General features: G+C 39.9%; 1 protein-coding gene across 1 annotated transcript in view; it reads right to left on the reverse strand.

Moving 5' to 3' along the window:
• Window positions 1-18,869, reverse strand: part of pcdh11 (protocadherin 11) — a 225,023-nt gene extending 206,154 nt beyond the window's left edge. The window contains exons 1-3 of the mRNA XM_061835510.1: window positions 18,835-18,869; window positions 12,818-13,397; window positions 3,586-6,093 (exon numbers count right to left, since the gene is read on the reverse strand). Of these exons, the coding sequence (XP_061691494.1) occupies window positions 3,586-6,093; window positions 12,818-13,357 (3,048 nt within the window). The 5' untranslated portion in view covers window positions 13,358-13,397; window positions 18,835-18,869. The remainder of the gene's footprint in view (window positions 1-3,585; window positions 6,094-12,817; window positions 13,398-18,834) is intronic.
• Window positions 18,870-19,217: the final 348 nt, after the last annotated feature.

The following is a 19,217-nucleotide window of genomic DNA, read 5'->3' on the forward strand; positions in this document are numbered from 1 at the left end:
TGTATGGCTGGATTTTCTCGATTGAGGTTTAGGTTTTCTTGTCAGTTTTTGTTGTGTTTTGACAAGCTTATTGGTTTTAGTGTAGTGTAGTTTTATCCAAAATGTTCCCACTTTGTCACTGTATCATTAGGCTTATGAACTTAATTTCACAGTTCTGACGATCGGGGTTCAAATCCCAGCCCCGCCTGTGTGGGGTTTCATGTTCTCCGCGTGCCTGCGTGGATTTTCTCGGGACACTCCGATTTCCGCACACATCCCAAAAATGTGCATTAATAGTGATTGTAAGTGTTGTCTGTCTCCATGTGCCCTGCAATTGGCTCGCAACCAGTTGAGGGTGTACCCTGCCTCCTGCCTGTTGACAGCTGGGATAGGCTCCAGGACTCCCATGACTCTCTTGAGGATAAACAACTCATAAAACGGGTGGATGGATAAACAAACATCTTTTACCCACTTTGGGATCTGAGGCTGACACACCCAAATGTCATCTTAACGGCTCACAGCCACCTTCCCTTCTCTTATCCGAACCTAATTACAGCGATATTAATCATACTGTATTATGAGTGATTAACCCTTTAGTGCATTTAATTAACCTTTGCAGCCACAGATTTTCATCATGCTTTCGTTCTCCATGACTTTGGCTTTAAATAATCACACCTAAAACTGGAAGGAAATCTAATGTCTAAAGTGGGTGTCATCACTTGTCAAATGCTCAATGGGGGTGGGGGGTGGAGAAAATAAAATATTATTAATATATTGTAACAACTACTGAAAATATGGTTGGTTTAGTTGGCTTGTATCAATCAAAATATCACTCTGAGTTCCACAGGGCAATACAGTGTTCCCTCGTTATTCGCGGGTGTTACATTTGTTACCATGCTTTGTCGCACTAAGACCTCCTTAGTGCTGCAAAGCATGCTGAAAGCAGGCTGGGAGTATGTAAATTGCATTTAAAGTACATGTTTTGTGTCAGTTAGTTCTTCAGTTTTTCTTTTATTTCTTTTATTTGCAAGTTCTGTTTTTCTGTTTGCTGTGGAGTGAACATTTTAGCTTTAATGTGACACTGTGAGTGTGTACAACTTCGTCAGTAATGACCTGCTGACACAGGCAGCGTGTGGGACAATTTAAGCTTCTTCTGCTTACAGATGTAAAATGCTATTGTTTTTTACTGCCTTGTTAGAGCCCTTATAAAAAGTCTTACATATACACTAGGTCATGTGCTCGCACACAGGCTAACAACACAACCAGTGTGTTCAAGTATACAGTACTTCATTGAACAAGTCACACAACAGCATTTACAGATGTTGGATCATAGTGTTCACATAAGGCGTGCCACATTATTAAGTGCACCTTATGGGTGTGAAAATATGGAACATTATGAAAAAAAAATCAGCGAATGTGCTGGGCCGCGAATGGTGAACAACAAATGGCAAGGGCACACTGCATATGATTGGATAGAATGTTCGATTATCATACTGAGTGTATGGATCATTTTAAAATTGATTCGAAAAAGATTATAACCGTGCCAAGCAAGTTAAAATCATTTGCAATCCGTTATGCTCAAAATCCAAGAGGATGATAATTCAAAGGTGAGGAATATTTTAAAATCTTTCAGGACAGCCACAATCACAATGAGGGCCCAAAATCGTCACATATGGATCATGCAAACATATGAATTAAATCTGTAGTACTCAGGGTTATAGTAGCCTTATGTATTACACACAATGTCGGACAGAGTATGGCTGATATGATATATGCTCAGTGTGGGTGCTCTCATAATTTATCCTGAGCATAATACTCTTTAGGATATTCAGACAAACCATGCCAAGAGTAATGGTTAAGCTTCCTGGATGTCGTAAATAAAAGAAACTTTAGGAATCAAAAGCAAAAGAAAACACACACACACAAACATGATCAAAGAACTGTAAGCAATTAACAACGCAAAAGACCTCATCAAACATAATCAAAAGATTGATGCGATATCATGGCAAAGATACAGAAGTACATGAATGGCAGATTTCATTAGTGTAAATGTGACAAAAATGAAAGTCAACCAAAGAACCGCGAAACGGGTTGGAAGAAAATAATAAAATAAAACAAGGCAAAAGCAATCAAGAGCACAGATAACAACCTATAGTGGACATTGGACTTCAACCTTTATTTACTGTAAATAATCTTTTTTTTTTCAATTATGCTGCTATTTTAAGGACAACTACCAGTTTGTCCAAAATATGTACAGTATGTACCATAAATTAGAACTTCTCAGTATCTTTTCAAAAACAAACTACAACACAGTAAAAAGGCAACCCTCAACCTGGATGCTAATTTAAACAAAGTACTGAAAGTGCATCAACATATGCAATTTATAACAGTAATTGGGGACATTAAAGAAGATCGTTTATGAGCTAAATGTAATGTTGGATGGGCAGGCTTTTTATGGACTAGTGCTCCCTTGGTGTTTAAGTATATTGGTCTCAAAGCTCTGCGTCACCTTGATCCCTGCGACCCCTCCTCCTTCCCTAACCCGAGCAGTAGTCCATCTTCCCCACAGCACTGTCCTCTTGCCGTCGGCACCGAGCAAGGCACCTCCTTACATCTGATTTACATTCATTTCCCTCATCTGATTTTATTTATAAGGGTAATTCACATTTGGCACATTTCTCTTATGGAATCATAAGTCCTTTGCTGTACTACCTCATTTAAATGAGCTTTCCCATGAAACATTCTGCGATGAAGCAACTCCCAGGACCATAAAACCAGGACAGTTACACTTTCTCCAAAATCAATTACTGATTGTGTAAGAAGTCTCCATCAATCTGGCTGCTGGGTTTAAATTTTGCTTGTTTGGTTTAAATGGAAATCTAAATATTTCCACACAGCTTAACTTAGCCTTTGGGCGTGTCCAATTCAGTAATCACTACTCATAACATAACATAAAGCCACTGTTTGTGAACTCACAGGGATTTTTATTATACTAATAGTCCTCATTGCGATAGTAGTTACAGCTAACAGTGCTAGCTTTATGGAGTTGTTGAGTTTTAAATAAATAGACCCATGCAGCAGATTTACAATTTTGTTTTGGACTGATGATTTTTTTTAGCATCAAAAACAATATTGACAAACTCTTTCTCTGAATCATTAATTTCTAACAGAATTTAAAAAGTGGTATCTAACTCAAAAAATAAAATTGAAAACAAAAAAACCTGGGTAATTTCTGGCTTCATACTGGGTGAAGTTGGCAATAAGTATGAAGTGTGATTAAAAATATAGCCTCCAAATCCAACTGACTCAATAATCAAAATTGCACTGCTGCTTTTAATCAAGCTCTAAATGTGAAATTAGCCCACACATGTATGATTGCTTATGAAGGAGAGTGCATACAAGATTATGGTGCCTCACTTGTGTGATAAATTTCATTATAATTTTGAGTGCAAATATTGTTCATATAAAAATGTTCCTGGCTTGACTTGGAATGTTTTGTGCTCCATATTGCCACCTTCCTCCTGTCAAATCAACTATCTTGGGGCAGAAGGGGAAGTGAGAAAGGGGACTAGTGTGGGCGGGTTGAAAAAAGAAGTCATGAATTACCTGTCGGGTGGTGATTTGCCCTGGAGTCTTGAATCCCCCCTGACAGCCGCACTCAGAGACACTGTATGGGTCGGAGCTTGTCGATGAGCACTTGGAGAGAGTGTCACAGCCCACCACAAATGTGTTGTCCAAAGGAAGCTCCTGGATCACATGATGCTTCTTTGGGGCCACCGGAGTCTCTGGTTTGATTTGAAATGTAGGCTGAGGGGATGCAGATTTGTAATGCTTGGCTAAGTCCGGGCTGTCAGGTTTGAAGGTGGTGGGTGTGGTTGCCCAGTTGTACTTCCCCATTGTTTGTTCCTCTAGCTCCACGGGGAGATCCAGCGTACCATTAACATGCTCATGAGTAGGGTCATCAGGCTTAGATTCATCTATGGTCACAAAGTTCAGGAGGAGGCTTTTAGGGGATCGCTTCTTTCTCTTCTTCTTCTTTTTGATTTGACGGTTCTCTTGATTAGGTGACACCCACTCACCACTCTGCTTCCCCTTCTGTACCACTTTGTGTCTGGGTGTTTGTCGGCAGCGCACCAAGGCCGTCACAAATATCACCAAGATGACTGTCATGGTCCCAGCTATGATAGCTATTACAACAATCACATATCCGTTAGCCTGTGTTGTTACCTCACTGTCCCCAATGTTTCGGTCCAGTGGCGTCTCCATGCTTTTCCGTAGCTGTTCTTGGATAAAAGTGGCATTTGAAACAGTTTCATTGACAAATAAATGAATGAGTGCAATAGCTTGTAAGGATTCGGGCTGCCCGAGATCTTTGACTTTGACAACCAGCCTATGCAGCCCTTGATCCGCTGCCACAATTTTCTCCTGCAGTGTTATGTTGCCCGTTGTTTTGTCGATGGAGAATAGGCCGCGAGGGGAGACGCGAGATGTGATGATGATGCTGCTGGTAATGCTATACTGGAGCTCAGCATTCATACCTGTGTCATTGTCAATGGCAAACACTCTTGTAACAACATCACCAGGGGTGGTGGTGGTCCGCACTAGGTCATATGAGTAATTGGAAGCAGGAACAACAAACACAGGGCGATTGTCATTTATATCAACCACATTTATGGTGACCTTCGCGTAGGAAGAGCTTGGAGGTTGTCCTCCATCCACTGCCTTGACCATAAATGTATAAGAGCTCTGCTGTTCCCGATCAAAGGTGATATTGGGCTTGATTACGCCTGTTTGAGGGTCAATTATAAAATGATCTTTCCCGTTCAAAATAGACAGAGTCACAACAGCGTTATCTCCTGCATCGGCATCTGTCACGGTAATTAAGCCCACAGTTCCAAATAGAGGAAGGTTTTCCGGAACATAGAAGTTGTATTCAGGGTGTGTGAAAGCTGGACTGTTGTCATTAAGGTCCTGAACGATTAGCCTGACAGTGACATTGCTTTGCAGCGATGATGAACCATTGTCCCGGCCTATGACAGTGAATGAATACCTCTCCTGCTTCTCTCTGTCCAGTCGTTTGCCAACAGAAAGTATTCCCGACTGTCTGTCTATATTAAACCCATCGGGTGCATCGGGGCCAAGGGTATAAATAATCTCAGCATTATGTCCACTGTCTGCATCAGTGGCACTGATTTTTATTAACTGTGAGGACGGGTCATTATTCTCTGGTATGGAAAGTTGAATTTCTGGCTGGGGGAAGAGGGGCACATTGTCGTTTTCATCTTTGATTTTAATTAAAACCATAGCTGAGGTGTTCAAAGGAGGTGTCCCCCTATCCGAGGCCACTATCCTAATTGCATATTCTCGAGTTGTCTCATAATCCAGGGGAGCAGCTGTCTCAAGCAAAAACTGATCATTAAAGACAGGTTTCAGACGAAATGGAACATCATGGTCAGTATAGCAAGTGACTTTTCCATAGAGATCTGCATCTCTGTCTGTAACAGTGATGAGAGCTATTTTGGTGTTGAGGGGGGCATTCTCAGACAGCAGCACAGTCCCATTCACCAAATTGATGATGTAACGTGTGTCAATGGAGGGAACATTGTCATTAACATCTGTAACATTGATAGTCACTGTGGCCCTTGAGGGTGTTGAGCTGCCATCACTGGCCAGAACAATAAGTTTGTGAACAGGAGTCAACTCCCTGTCCAGTGATTGCTTCACGGAGATCAATCCAGTCGTGCTATCAATGCCAAAGTGCCGTTTGGTAGAGGCAGAGATCTGATTACTAAAGGTGAAGTGTATTTGGGCATTGGACCCTTGATCTGCATCCGTTGCATGAAGCTGAACAACTGAAGTTCCTGTGGGGGCATTTTCTGGTACCATGACCTCCATTTCGCTATCCTTGAAGACAGGACGATTGTCATTGACGTCAGAAATGGTGACTTGGAGAATAGCAGTGCTGGACTTGGGAGGTTTACCACCATCTTCTACCTTTATCTTCATGACAAAGGTGTCCTTCTGCTCACGGTCTAGGTTCTGCTGAACGATCAACTGTGGCCACTTGTCACCCTCAGGTGTCTCAATGATGTCTAAGCCAAATTCTCCGACACTCTGCAAAGACAAAACGAAATACTAAGTCACTCTCACTCTCCAGCTCATAAGGGAAATATATATACTATAACTTCATGGTCTTTATGGTGCTCTGCTCTCAGTTTCTTATATATAGGTATCTGAAAATTATGGGCCCTTAATAATCGCTGGACTGTAGTATTATATCACCTTTGAAGTTGTTGAGTTTTAGTTGGTTAAATGACTTCCTAAAGTTAGATAATCTTAGTACTGCAAACCTGATCAAACTTTTAACTTATGACAAATGCAAAGATCCCTCCAGTCATCCATTTAATAAGCCATTTATCCACACAAGGGTCTCAGGATTGCTGGAGTCTATCTCAGCTAACTTTCGGCGATAGTCAAACTGCATCCTGAACTGGTCGCCAGTCAGTCGCAGGGAACATATCAACACCATCACTGAGCGGGAAATGAACCCACGCTGCCCGCACCAAAGTCAGCACAATTCAATAGTCAGTGAGGTCTTGAAATAAGGCTACTGGATGGAGAGTGCTATGGTCACATCTGAAATTTAAAAAAAAAAAAAAAAAAAAAAAACAGACCCTTCAACAGCCAATAAAGCTGCAATCAGTTCAATCAATGCAGACTTCACAACATGAATGAAACCTAATCTCAACCAATTAATCAATTTTCAAATGTGACTCTTCATTGTTATCGCTCAAGACCCCTAGTTACCCAACAGTACGACATCTTTATGCTTCAGATCAGATTTTCTTATACCTTATTTCTATGCTCATTCCAAATGAAAAACTGACAGAACTGGCAATAGTTGCAAACTTAATTGCAGCTCTCCAAAAACAGCATGAGTGTTTAGAGTTTCTAACAGGTATCATTCTATGCAGCGATTCAAACAGAAGTGGGCGGATGTAAGATAGGGGGGGTTGTTGGGGGCGGGGGTAAGAGAGTGAAATAGAGGGAAAGAGAGTGAGAGAGAGAGAGAGGTGGGAGAGTGAGACTAAGTGAGTGAGAGGGAGAGAAAAAGAGAGAAAGAGGGAGAGAGAGAGAGAGAGAGCAAGAGAGAGAGGAAATAAAAAGATCAAGCCCATGAATGAGCTGCATGCACATTATGAAACAAAGAAGCTCTTTGAAGCTCTCTCAGTCAGAAGCAGTTTCATGGTGAAAGAAGAAAAAGGGTTCTCTTTAAAAAGATAAGCTTCATGCTGCACATAATGTTAGAAGTGATTACTTCCGTCTTTGCACAGCCATCAAATGAGATTAAGATAGATACATAATTTTTTCATGTTAAAGAAGGGAAATTGTATATACAAGAATCCTCGAAGGTTTTTATAATCTAGGACCGTCCTTGTGCCAGCGTGAAGTCGACACATGGGAACATGCAGGTTTTGCATGTAAATTATTGTGTACTCGGAAACAAATTGCTTGCAGGGACTGTTGTCAACACGATTGACAGAACTACTTAAAAACAGCCCTCACAGCAGCAAAGATCTATCATGCTACCTTTTGAGGTACAACATGGCATGCAAAAGTCCTGCTGGAATGCAGAGACATGGCATTAAACACTTTGTGTGAGAATGTAGAAAGAACGCTCATCAGCACAATGAGAGTTTCCTTGCAGCAATCTTGTGGGTCCATTGCTTATCAATGCTCTTCAATTATCTGTTGTTTGAATGTCTTGTAGCTACAGCACAGTATCTTAGTAGTGGCACACTGATTTGTGACAAATATTAATGTTAATAGTGGGATGTTGAGTTAGGATGCGTCAAAAGGAATGCTGCACGATGATTTATGAGTCACTGTTTCCTTGTAGCTTTTGTCTTGGTTTCACACAATTTTACAGCTGACAAGACAGCACCTAGTGCATTTCAATAAGATGAGGAGAGCTATCTCTCAGGCTGTGCACACTCCTGAATACAGAATTAGTCTGGTGGATTGCGATAAGATCTCAGGCAGGCCAGGGGAAGGCCAAAATTCTACTAGGAATCACTCACTCGAAACCCTTAGGCTGAGAAAGGACGATGCAGCTCCAAACTGCTAAGTGTGTGGAATACGTCACACTGTAGCTTGCTCTGTTTGTCACTTCATGTACAGAACAGCGACAGTATGTCGAAGAACGTAAAGGAATTACCATTCATAACGCACTAATGAGCTAACATTTTTGGAGATAATTAGATAGGGATCAGGGCACTAAAGTTGATGTGGGAGTACACAGTGTAATCAAATCTGCCCTAATTTAAATGAAACTGAATGAGGGATGCCAAAAGAGAAAGTGTTAGCAGCGGATGAGCAATGAATGACTTCTCACCCCTCTTCTCCAGAGAACGCCTCAGATGATCAGCGGGTGCATCTTTCAGTCAAGTTGATGACCTTATTAAAGCTCAGAGGAGATCGAGTTAGGGTTGTGAATTTATCAGACCAACTGTAGTGATGGGGATGACCCTCATAAGCCCTGGCACCTCTTTATAATGCTGAGAGAAACCCACCATCTTAAGGCCTTTTCACACTGCACTTGGTGTGTGATGCCCTTGACTTTCCCATTCATTGTTTGTGTCGTGAGGGGGTGTCAGTGCGTTTCATCAGTTGTCAGTGCACTCAATGCAGAGGGCACGTGAGGCTCAGTGTCACGTCATTGGATGGAAAAATGTTCCATTGTGAAGCGTTGATCCGGTGATGTAAAAAAGCTGCTCCAATGGGAGCGGGGCAACCGGAGTGATTTCTGATTGCTATTTTGGCTGACTTCTTCTGTAAACAGCAAAGGGGAAATGGAGGAACACATAATTGTGGTGTCCCACTACCCTGACCTCTGGACCAATAAAAAAATAATATACCAAGATATCTCTGTGGGAGGACTGCGAATGCCCTTTTGCTCAGACTTAAATACGCCTTGAAGCCCTTTTCCGAGAACTAGAAAACTCATGAACGAGTTAAAACTTCAATATTATTATTGAATATTTACATTACTCCTTTTTTTTTTGCCCCTGCTGCATCCCCTCCTCCTTCTTAAAATAAAGTTAAGGCTTTCTTTCCCAACAGTGACGAATAAATATAGCTGAGTTGCGGTTCACTCAGCAGGGAAAGGCACCAAGTTTACTTAAAGGCTGTTGTGTCACCACTTCCAAACATAGAATAAATAAGTTTTACTAAGACACAAAAGTAGATTCTGTGGCCCTTAAGAGGATAAGCGGCTCAGATGAGCAATGGAAGGGAAGAAAGCTAAATAAGTGTATCTTCACACCAAACATAGACTACTTTAAGAAAACAAAAATGGATTTTGGGAAAATGAACTGTTGATAGTGAACTTTCCATCTAGATGAATTGTGCTTTTTTTAAATTCAACATTTATTAAAAAGTTCAAACTAAAAAAAGGGTCCATTTTTTTTTCTTTGATGGAGTGTGAATTTGCAATTTGTTCATGAGTGCTGCTGTGGCAAAACTGCTAGAAAGAACTGAATTGATTGTAGTAATCTCCAAATACCAGAGGAAGAATAACAATATTCAAATAGTATTTTTGATGCACAATAGCATTAGTGTTGGTGAACAATCACATAATTTAAACTCAAAAAACACAACATCCATTTGCCCAATGTACATTGAAAAAAACAAGGTCAATTGTTCAATTTTTACTCTAGGAGCCACTGAGATCAGCCAACTAAAATGCCGACATCCACTTCATCGTGCAGTTTATCAGTGAGACGTAGCCTTCATAGCCGGCGGCAGCACATTGATCTATATGAGGTGACTTGAACAAGACACCCACTTAAAATGTGTATGAAGACGCTGACACAGATTAAAGTCAGTTTAATGTAGTGTATGATGCTGCAAATTCATTCTATGGAATAAGAAACGCCACTGCTTTGCAAACTTCCAAGCAAAAAGAACCTAAAGAAGAGTATCTTTCAGTCCTAAGTATGTTTCAGTGTTGGATCCTGTGTCAACCCAGGAACGAAGTACTGTAGGGTGATATGATCAGCTTTTTCATTTTTCTTCATTCATGCATGGGATTGCTTTTTTTGACCTTGACCATTTGAAAGGATGCCTATCTCTGCAGTTCAGGTGATGTGACAAATACTCTGTTGGACCCCACCAGTGCCAGAATGCCTCTCAAATGCCTGATTGCCAACTTTTGTTTCCGGTATTGGAGCAGTGTTTAGGATCAAATTAGACACTTCCCCATTTATCTTGGGAAAAGTGTTAAGATGCACTGAGATGTTTTGACTGAAGACTCGGGCACACCAAATGTGGAGTGACAGTGGGTTTATAAAAAAAAAAAAAAAAAAAAAAACAATGGTAGCTATTGTAACCAGTCCAACAAGAAAACTGGCCAAACAATAATATAATTCTGAGGGTGTTTTTCAGACAAATCTCACAGGACCGTACATTGGTATTCCATGGGTGGCTTCGCAGCCAAGAGCTATTCTCGGAAATGCTTGCACATTCTTTCCCTACGAAACCCTTGGCTTTCTCTTGCATTTTAGAGAAGAAAAAAAAAACCACCAGAGTTGAAAATGTACCAGACACTTTTTAATAATCCCTGTAGAATTTTACCTATAGAACCTGGAAACAAGGAAATTAATCTCAAGGACAATGTGAGTTTAATAAGAGTGAATAAATCAAGGATACTGTGCCAAGGATGATCCGAGAGGAACTGTCTGTGAAAGATAATGCAAATCCAGCCTAGGCGAGTTTTGGTGCACTTTATATTGTGGAAAAAGGACAAAGGAAATGATTGCAGATGATCATTGTTCATGAGTCGAACATTTGCTTGGTGATTTTCCAGGCATGAACAATTCAGGACATTACGCTGCAGAGGCCTTGGAAGTGTGGTGACTAGGGATCGCAAAAAAACGCTTACTTTCATAACCGGTTTTAACCGAACACCTGCAGCAAAAAATCGATTTACCGGTTTTAAAACCGGTACCATTGTGGTGTTTACATAATTCACCCGCGGGACCTCGAGTTGGGATGCGGGGTTCCGCACGGACTGTTTTTGTTGTTGCTCTTCCGGAGTGACGAGTTCACAGAGTTATGCGAGTAGTGTTTTGATGTCTGCCAATAAAAGAAGTTTGGTTCCTGTGTCCGACACTACGCCTCCGACTCCTTTTTCTCTGGCGCTACAACTTCTTGTAAAGTACTCCCATACTTTGGAGCGTTTCCTTGATGCCATGTTTGATATTTCTTTGATATAACTGAATGTCCTTTTGAGTCCAACTTTACTCTAACAGCGAAACTTGAAAAAAGTGGAAATTATATTGAAAAAATACCGCATTGTGGAGTACTGGAACCGGAAGAAATGATTGGAAATTTTAACCGATTTCGAAAGTCCGATTACGGTTTCGGTTTTAAAAAAACGAAAACCGGTTATAACTGGTTATTTGAAACCGGTTGCGATCCCTAGTCGTGACTCTTTAAAACGGCAAATTTCTGTTGATGATTACTCTTTTACCAAAGCGTCAACTTAATCTGAGACTACAAGGTAAATGTTTCATTTGTGTCTCACTGTCCAAAAATGTAGTGTGTATAGTATGTATTATCCCTTTTCTCCATATTAGGGGTGACTCCATAAAGCAAAGGTGAACATCGTAACACAAATTGTGCATCAATTATGTTATGAAATGCTTTCTCTCGTTCACCATAAGGCATCTGTTGAAATAAAACTGCATTTTTTCTGAACCAACTTTAATCTACCATGTTGAGCCCATATGACTGATACCCCTGGAAATTAGACAATTAATTCTTTGCTGTGTCTGCATTTTCTACCTTATGTTCTGATCACTGTAAATGGTACTGCACCATTTTCTCATAATGTAGCACAGGGAAGCATTAATTACTTGTGTAAAACATTGTGGACATCATGATATATTTCTGGGAAATACAATAATATTTCAATGTAGGATGACATTTCATTTCCTGCATGAAAATGCACTGCAGCCATACATACAGCAACTGAGAAAGCAGTAGTAAAAGTGTGTGAGGTTGAGGTTTTCCGATGGAGGGTGAGTGTTAAGAACTTTATGTTTGTAGACAAAGCAAAAGTATGAAAACCCATTCAAAATGCTGGGATGCACCAGGATAGACTGTGAGTCCAAGCATATCCACTAATGGTTTTGCTGATGACTATTCTTTATGTGTTACTATCTGCTGCACAGAGCTGCTTATTTTATGAATTACAAAAAAAAGGCACTAATGTTTACTAAAAGTAATTTATTTTACAGAGTCCACGAGGGAATCAGTAGTTGAGCTTTAGTACTTTTACCTAATTCGCTATTGATAGACATTATGTGGAATATTGAATAGATGTGACTGCACGTTCAGTAATGGGCTCAAATAAGTTTTAGTGGAATGATGTATCAGGAAAATCCCTAGTTTGATGGTTTGTTCACATATACAAACAGTAATCTTCTACAACAACAGGAATATTGTAGATAGTCTTTACAAATCCAAAAATGTGTCCCATTGTCAGAAAGGTAAGTATGATAATATTACTTCAACCAAAATATATATTCATGTTTTTTCAATCAAAACAAGTATTTTTACCTTCAAAAATATCGACTGTGTGATATTCTATTTCCTAATTTGGGCATTTGTGGCTGATGAAATATATGTATTGAGTTTTTACAAGTCTTCCTTATAATTCTGTCAGTCATAATGGCATTGAAGTCATATTCTTGCAGTACATATACAGTATGTACTTTAGTAGGACAAAAATGCAACACATGTAACTGTAGGATGAAACAGGTAACAGTATTACCTTGACCAACTCATAATGTTGGATCCCATTGATCCCGACATCAGGGTCAAACGCAGAGGGCACTGGGTATCGGGTGTTGATGGCTGTGTTCTCTGGGATGGAGATATTTATGACCGTGGATTGGAAAAGGGGCGCGTTGTCGTTGACGTCCTCAATCAGGAAACGGATCTTGACCAGTCGGAAGATCTCATCAGGCAACACAGCCACCTCAATTTCATAATAGCAGCGTTTTTCTGCAAAAACCCCCGAGCATAGCTTCTCTCTGTCGATTCGGTGATTGGTAGTAAAGATCTCCCCTGTGTTGGCCTCCACCCTCACCAAAGGCACGTCACCTGTCTTGTACACAGGCTTGAATTGCAGGGGTGAGGACAGCCGGATGTTGGGGTCTAGATTGAGGTCGAGATCTCTTCGCAAGTTCCCAATGCGTACATTCTCTGGCTGCTCCTCCTTTACTGTGTAGTCTCTCTCCTGGGCCTGGCATATGAAGACCGTGGAGGTGAGAAAGACCACCAGCAAATAAGTCTGACTTGCTAAGTTCATACTCAAGAGTGGATGGAGCTTCACTTCCACAGAAGCAATCCTGTCTTGACAGAATGGGACAGAGAAACAAAAGAACAAAGGACAGACAATGTCAATACTGGAATGCACTGTACATAGTGTTCAATTTCTGCTGGAATTGTGACCTATTCATCGCAACGAGTTATGAAGACCCATCCTTCCAATGTCTTTGAGAGCAAATTAGAGGTAGTTTTACAACATTAACCTTTGCGAACATATTCTGCGCAAGAGAACACATAAAGGTTAACGCTTCACATTTTCCATCAGTTCATGTAATTACGTTTGACAATACCTGTCATTTTTTTTTGGGTCTAAAAAAATGCAAGAACCAGTGGCAGTAAGATACTTTGCATTAACAGATTGTTCACCGAAGACCTTCATTCATGTCAAATGGATGGACTGTGAATCAATGCAATGCTTAAGCGCTATCTCATAAGTGAACATCAGCTGACCGGGAGAAGCCGTTACGCTTTGGTGCTCGCATGTATGCACACGTACATCACTGTGAGTTGTAACACTTGACAGAAGCTATTAATAGACAGCCCAGTTTGCCATGAATGTAAACAATCGAGCTCCAGAGAATTTTGTGACGGCCCTTGTGCAGCAGAATGAAACAGACAGCAATTTAAAATTAGTGTGAGTATTTATGTTGTCAAATATATTTTGTAATACAATTTCTTCATTAAACGCAAATGAATTCGAGTTTACCATGTCAATGAATCATGCACACACTGTAAGACTGACTGTTGCAATCACTTGGAAAACATTTGACTATTCTTACTTGAACAAGTAGATAGCAAATTGAACATTGAACAACCAATTGCTTTTTTATTATCTTGAAAGGATGGCCAAATGTTTCTCAGCGTTCTGAATCATCACTTTTTTTTTTTTTTTTTTAAATAGAGCGGTGTGGCCAGAGCATGAATGTAAAATATCCCATCTTTGAGTTCATGTTTTCCATCTTCCCAGCACAAAAGAGTTGAGAAACAACAGTGCCTCTGCCCGTCAAATCCAAGTAGTGCACTCTTTTTTGCCTTTGTTACATCAAGTTCAGGTTCCATCCATCCATTTTCTTAGCTGCTTATCCTCACAAGGGTTGCAGGGAGTGCTGGAGCCTATCCCAGCTGTCAACGAGCAGGGGGCTAGGTACACCTTGAACTGGTTGTCAGGCAATCACAAAGAACATGGAGGAAAAACAGCCGCACTCACAATCACACCTTAGGGCAATTTTGAATGTCCAATTAATGTTGCATGTTTTTGGGATGTGGGAGGAAACGGGAGTCCCCAGAAAAAACCCACGCAGGCACGGGGAGAACATGTAAACTCCACACAGGCGGGTCCAGGATTGAATCTGGGACCCCAGAACTGTGAGGCCAACGCTTCGATTACTCGGCCCACCCATGCCACCACCACTTTAGCATCACCCTCCACTAATGAGATCCAAAACATGAGCCACATGACAAATTCTGTCATTATAATAGGCTTACTTTTGACTGACTGTGTCAGACGCCAATACAGGTGTGTTTAATATTGTGGCCAGTGAGTGTATTTTTCCCATAGAGCTCAAAACACCCTAATTTCCACAAATGATTTTGAATAAAATTTATTGTATTGACGAGAATAATGGACTTACATTTGCAGATTTTTCAGACCGCTGTGATTCTTTTAACTATACGTATATGGCACAATATTAAAAATATATTTGCTTGAGACAGGAGACCACAAATACTGTAATTCTTCAGGAATAGGGAAAAAATGTTTAATACATTTTCCTCCTATTTTACAACTCAAACAATAACCTGTAGGAAAAGGCACGAATGCTTAAATTGCACTGCAGGGGTCCTCAGTTTTTTTTTCAGAAAGGCAACCACATTCATTGAAGCTCTCAGTCCACTGACAAAGGGGAATTGATTAAAAGTAAGAATTTAATGTAGCCAGGTTTTAAATGGCAAAAATTGATGAATGTTTTTCCTACATGTAAAAAAAAGAAGCCACACGAGACTCATTAAACAACAGTTTGACAAGAAGAAAAGCTGACATTGATCAGTGTGAGGATTACTTATATTGCATGAATAGCACAGCACAGGATTGTGGTGCTTTGTCAAAATATGGATGGGTTACATCCCTTTAGTAAGTGTGGAACACTTTGAAGTGTGTGTCATGTCAGACAATGAAGGAATTGCTTTACTGTGATGATGGGAACACACTCCACGAGATGATGAAGTTTGAATTTAATCCTTAAATGAAATATGATTCATTGCAGTGAAAAAGAAGTAAAACGGGAAGGATCAAAGAATGAGCTCGATTTGTAAAATGACAATGGTTTTCTGCAGTATGATCTCGGGGTGTGTGTATTGTAGTCTGTGCGGGCCACCAAATGCAGTGACAGAATGATGTGATAACCTGATAATGTTAATGTTGTCTGAGAATAAAAATTGTTCTAGAATTCAAGAAATGTTTGTGATTTGGACACGAAATTAGGTACACCTGGACAAGTTTATGAGAGGTGACTGTTACGGATTCCAAGCCAACTTTGACACATGACATGTTGAATAGTTGCACATTTATGTATGTTTAATGCTAACAGTCTAATGGTATCAAAATAATGACACATGGATCAGAGCACTACTGATCAAGTTCCTTTATTATTACTATTTGTAAGAGGCGTTGATTCCATTTGATGTTAAAATGTTCATACATCTAAAATATAACAGAAAGGAATGAGGTCAAACAAAATACTGATTGTTTTTTAATGAAAACTAACCGGTTTGGAATGGAATAAAAAAACATTATATGTTAATAATTGCTGGTTCTAATACTGTGCTTTACCCTCACATGAAGTTTATAAATGGCGTGTTTCAGTATGATGCGGTGTTTTTCCACACCACTCCAAACTTGCGACATAATCATAGCGGTATTAAAGATGTTATAAAACTTTTTTTTTTTTTTCAAGGATAGTATGCCAACATTAGGGCACCTAACAATTCATCAGGTTTTTTTTTTCTCTTTTGTCCGATGTGGAACAAGTCAAGCCAAGCAAGAAAATGATTTATACTGGAAGGAAAATATGTAAGAAGCTGGTCAGATATTTTAAGTGCGACTCCCTGTGTCTTCTTTGTTTACATTTTAGTGGTCTCATGAAACGCTATTTTGAGTTCCAGGCAGAAGGGTAGATTCCATCTGTGAAACCAAGCCTCGTTCATCGGAGACAGCATGAAGAATAGCAGGCTTGTCACTTTCCATGACAGTGTGATCTTCCTGCTGTTTGGATCTACTTGCTATAGGAGCGGAAGGTCAAATGTACAACACCTCTCACACCCCAACTTTATCCTGAAAGAGACTAGCAACCATCAGCTGCGGTTAGCTGAGCCGAATATTTTTCAACTTCTTAATCAGACTGACTGTCTTTTTTATTATTATTAATATTAGGATTCGATGGAGAATGATTTTTTCCGATTGTCTTGGGGCCAGCTCACTGAATACCTTTAAAGATCGTTGATGACTTGACAAGATAAGGTCTCTGTGTTTATATTCCCCCTGTACACACAGCCAACCTTAAGCACCAAAGGAATGACTAGTGTTCTCCCTCTGGAAATTACAACAATGGTGATGTAAAACATATCGTCGTGCTCATGGAAATGAACAGTGATTGGAAAAAATTCCGTTTGACTTCAACAAATTGTAAAGTAGGCTAAGATACCATCCCGCTCTCTCAGATTTCCGGCCCTCATCCACCTCACTGTCCCTTCTACCTGTCTGTCCAATTTAGGGGACAAGGCTTTTAATCGCTCTGCCCCCCCCTCCTTTTTTTTGGGGTGGGGTGGGGGACTCAGTACCACCTGATTTCCAAAACACACTCGTAAACCTTTAAATCCAAACACAAGACACATATATTCCAAACTGCCTACACACTTCAACGCATCCTAAATCATTTGCCATTTCAATTGACATTTGATGTCTGTTATTTTTGTTATCGAGCTTGATTCCTTTTATCTATGTTTGTATTGTGATATTGTTTGGCTTGAAATATGCATTTATGTTAAAGGATTTTTTTTTCCAATTGAGAACTTCAGATACAAAGTCGCTATTATCAAAGGCTATTGTATAAATGTTGAATAAAAAAATCAAAATATACATAGAGCGGCAATTAATGCTAGTTCTCGTTACTGAGAATACAATGGCTCAGTATTATTTCTTATCCTTGGCATTAATTGTTTGACATATTGGCACAATTGTAATAATGGACCTCAAGAGGGCAGTCAATTCATGTTCATGTATTTCCGCTACCGAAGAAATTTCTCATTGGTTCACGGACAAAAATTATGGGTGATAATAGCATTAATAAGAAATGTTAGAATAGTTAAAAACTATTTTTTTCTTAGAAACCCTTGTGTACAGCATAGGCTTTAAGGTTACAACATGCAAAGAAAATGTCATTTGTTGACAGAAGAAAAAAAATCTTAGTGTAGTATGTAATACTCAGGGCCTATCAAAGAAACTTTTCAGTGACTCATGAATATACAGTATACTCAGCAAGCGCTTCATTAGCTATATATGTACACTGAATGAAATGACTTGCTAACACTTTCTTACAATTCATACAGGTACATGTATTCATAAATACTGTGGCATCTTAATTGGTAATACAGTTGCACCAAATGACTATTTGGCTGTAGAGTTGACTACTTGCAAATTGCTATGGATGGCTCTGATGAAAAATACAAATTGCATTATTGCAACGTTAAAAAAACAACTTGCCTTCAGTCAATGGTTCAAAACAAAATTCAGCCAAATTTAGGAAGTATATGTTGTTTACCTACCTAGTGAAAAAAAATCTATTATTCTGCAAATGAATTCAGTCCCCATGACGTGTTGTATATTTTTAAACATGCATGAGACCCAAACAAGGCAAATAGCGATAAAGACAGAATCATCACGACCACTTGTCTCCAAAGAGTAACGTGGAGATTGGTCTGGAACAAAGTGATTGTCCCCCGAGGTGATAGTCTGCGACAGCTCCACGGCTGGATCGGGATCTCGCTTGTTGCCGCGCGCACCCACGCAACGTGCACCCAAGATGATGAGAGACCAGCACTAGGAAGTACACGCACTTGTGAAAGCGGACCCATCGGTTAACTATCATCCTAGAACGATACGTATATTTTCCCATTTGTGTTGTAATTATTTTGTATTCATTTGCGCACAAGGGGAAAACCGGATGTATCCTTTGAAGAGCTCGGGGATCGGAACGACCCAAGCAAAGTGGCTCAATATCACCTTAATATGTGACTTGAATGGTTGCGGTATGCAATATTTTTAACATTTTGCGCATGGTTGGTTCCGGTTTTAATTCGGCTGTTGAATGAGCTCATCGATCGTGTGAACAGACATACAGCATAAAGTCAAATTGCGACCTGCCATGAACATTAAAGCTACAATGAAAAAGCAAGATATCTTACCTTTATTCGCTTGACTGCTCTGAGAGAGGGGGGGGAAATCAGTTAGTGGTGCCTCCGTGTAAAGACATCACTGGTTATCAAAAATAAAAATATATAATAATAATGAATCAAGTGCCATGTATTGGGGTGAAGTGGAGCTAAGACGAGCAAAATAATCCTCGTCAGGAGAAAAAAAAATGTGATGCCAGAAGAATAAATATCCTCTATAAAAACTTATCCATGCGCAAAAAAAAAAAAAAAAAAAAAAGCGGTTGTCCGCGTGGGCTGAAGGAAATAAGCACGCACACAACTTTGTTTATGAAAGGTAAACCGCTACAATTCCTCTTCAGCTGCCCAAGCTTCGTTTATCACCCCTAACACTGTGTCCCTATATCTGACGTTAA

Source organism: Syngnathoides biaculeatus, chromosome 11, assembly GCF_019802595.1.
Source record: "Syngnathoides biaculeatus isolate LvHL_M chromosome 11, ASM1980259v1, whole genome shotgun sequence".
In the NCBI taxonomy this organism is placed as follows: Eukaryota; Metazoa; Chordata; class Actinopteri; order Syngnathiformes; family Syngnathidae; genus Syngnathoides; species Syngnathoides biaculeatus.